This window comes from Chelonia mydas, chromosome 1 (assembly GCF_015237465.2).
Source record: "Chelonia mydas isolate rCheMyd1 chromosome 1, rCheMyd1.pri.v2, whole genome shotgun sequence".
Classification (NCBI taxonomy): Eukaryota; Metazoa; Chordata; order Testudines; family Cheloniidae; genus Chelonia; species Chelonia mydas.
The window spans coordinates 4,016,775-4,019,697 of record NC_057849.1 but is presented as its reverse complement, the minus strand read 5'-3'; the positions used below and the strand labels follow the sequence as shown (position 1 = coordinate 4,019,697).

At 44.7% G+C, this 2,923-nt stretch overlaps 1 protein-coding gene across 1 annotated transcript; it reads left to right on the top strand.

Annotated features, from left to right (window-relative positions):
- Positions 1–323: 323 nt before the first annotated feature.
- LOC102940712 (putative olfactory receptor 52P1) lies at positions 324–1,262 on the top strand. Its single transcript, XM_027834615.2, has one exon. It carries the CDS (start codon positions 324–326, stop codon positions 1,260–1,262), a length of 939 nt encoding a protein of 312 aa, XP_027690416.2.
- The last annotated feature ends 1,661 nt before the right edge of the window (positions 1,263–2,923 follow it).

Here is a 2,923-nt window from a genome sequence, read left to right as displayed (position 1 = left end):
GTTCATACTGTTAAATTAGAACCTTTTAATGCATTTGAGCTTTTCCCTCCAATGGAATACATGTTGCAATTTTTGACATTGAAGTTCATCTGCCATCACGCTGCCCATTCACCTGACTTGGTTAGCTCCCTCTGAGGATTCTCTGAACTTGACTATGACTGTAATAATCTGGTGCCATCTATCAATGTTGCCACCTCACTGTTCACCCCTTTCTAGTATTTACGTACTAGTTGTTATGAAGTGTGTAACCCCCCTCACTGTGCTTCCCTCCTCTCACAGGCACCTTGAGCAATTCTGAGCCCGATCGATGCTTCAACTACCTCATGGCATCTTTCAACATCACCCCTACTGACCCATCAACATTCATCCTAATGGGCATCCCTGGACTGGAAGCTGCCCACTTCCTGATTTCCATCCCTTTCTCTATGTTCTACATAATCGGCCTGTTGGGAAATTTCACACTTTTGTTTGTTGTATGGAAAGAGCAGACCCTGCACAAGCCAATGTACCTGCTGCTCTGCATGCTGGCGCTTACAGACATCGGCATGCCTACCTCCGTCGTGCCGAAGGCACTGTGTATATTTTGGTTCAATTTCAAAGGCATTACTGTGAGTGGCTGCCTCACCCAGATGTTCTTTCTTCATGCAGCTTCTGTGATGCACTCAGCCGTCCTCGTCACAATGGCCTTTGATCGCTATGTTGCCATATGTAACCCTCTGAGATACGCCACCATCCTCACCAACGCACGAATAGCTAAGCTAGGGCTAATGGGTTTGGCAAGAGCTGTTTTCTTCATTCTGCCCCTGCCCCTGCTCCTGAGCAGGCAGCCATTCTGTGCCAACCGCATTATCCCCCACACGTACTGCGACCACATGGCTGTGGTGAAGATGTCGTGTGGCGACGTTACAGTCAACAGGACGTACGGGTTGGTAATAGCGTTTATTGTCAATGGATTAGACATGATGCTTATTGCCATGTCCTACAGTCTGATCATCAGGACTGTCCTCAGAATCTCCTCCAAGAAAGCCCACCAGAAAGCCCTCAACACCTGCACAGCCCATATCGGTGTGATACTGGTTTCTTATACTCCCTCCCTCTTCTCCTCCCTGACACACCGGTTTGGTCAGGGCATCGCTCCGCATGTTCACATCATCTTGGCCAACCTCTATTTCCTCCTTGCCACCACGCTCAACCCTATCATTTATGGAATCAAAATGAAAGAGCTTCGTGACAAAGTGGGCAAGTACACCTGCAGAATGTGATCACCTTCAGCCATTGACTTGAAACCTGCATGACAAGAGGAGAAAGGCTTTTTCCTCATTAATCAGGGGTGCTCTGTCTCACTTTGGCTTAGCTCTGAATTATGGAAGTTCACATTCTGAGAAGTTCCTCACACCTAATGCCTTAGGAATGGAGAGAGCAGTGCTTGGTCAGGGACTGATGAGTTCCCTCTCTCTGACCATCACCTGATCTCTTTCAGCCTCATCTGTCAGTCCCCACACCCTGTCACTCGGACTTTCTGTGACTTCCAGACCGCCATAAAATGCTGCAGATTTCTGATACAAGGTGTCTTTCCATTGGACCCTGTGTGAACAGGGTTCTTGATCAGTTTGACAAACAGAAACTATGCTTTCAGATAGCCAAAGAGAAATGAAACAACTACAATCCTGAACTTCTTTAGCAGATGTGAAATGATCTGATGAACAAAATTCATCTGATTTGTCTACATCCAATCCTTCAGGAGGCCTGGAGGATAAACCAAAGGTTTCAGTTGGGAAGTGCAAATACAGGAAAGCTCCTGCAGGATTTGAGGGCATTCTACTCGTGCTTGCTGTTTAGAGTTGTGAAACCATGTGTTTTTGAGAACCGGACTGCTGTGTTAAACTATGACGTCATCTTTAAGTCAACTTACTTACTGCTTGGACCTTTCAAAATACACAGCAACCATTCCCGTTGTCGAAGATGTTAAAAGTTTGTGTTGCGATTTCAGGTTGGAGTTTGTGAAACAGAGATTGCCATCAAACGTCCAGGTGACTGAATCGCTTGCAGTACGAAGTCCTTCTACTGCGCTCAGCCCTGCCCGACCTAGGTTTGCTGATACCCCATTTTAGCCATTGTTTTCTGGAGACCTTGGACAGCTGGAGCAGCAGTGGGGAGTGTTTCCAGTAGTTCATTGGCCTCATACTGAGGACAACCGATTTGAGCAGGTTTGGGTTGAAGGTCTCAAATACATGGATGCCGCTGGGGAGTAAGTCTTTTGTGAACTTGGCCTAATTGCTCTGTTGTTGCTGTCACTATCTTTTAGCAATGCTGCAACTGAAATATTGTTTTCCCAGATGAACTTGATAAAAAAAATTGTGCAACAAGGTGCAAGAGGGGAATTTAGAAACATGCTTCATGTTCGCCGTCGATGCAATGACACAAAACGGTCTGCGAACATTTTGCACCAGAGAAAGTTATGATTGCACTGGTCACTGCTGCTATCTATGGCCAGTATTAGAAGCATTCTACCTCCAACAAAGAGCGGGAGGAGGAAATGTTGCCTTTTACAGACTAACAGTAACAAACTAATTCAACTCAAAGTACAGACATTGACTACAGTCATTGAATGGAATTAGAAATAAATAATATAATAATGTTATTGTTGTTTTTACACCACATACATTTTGGGCTCCTTTTAGGCTATTTTTAATGCCATCATTCTCTGTTTTTTTCTGAAATGCCTGCCAACTCTCTCTTGAGATATAAGTACCAGTATTGGGGGTTTGGTTTTGATTGTCATCTCATAGCTTTGTTGCTAATGTGGACGAACTCCTGCTGGCCCTTGTAGCTTTTTTTTTTAATCACATCTGTACTAGGTCTCTAACAAAAGCTTTCATGTGTTACTTGATGTAGACGGTTGTGTTAAGAAAAACAATTGTTT

Coding starts and splice junctions, on each gene's coding strand:
- LOC102940712 (XM_027834615.2), top strand. CDS start 324: ATGGCATCTTTCAACATCACCCCTACTGACCCATCAACATTCATCCTA.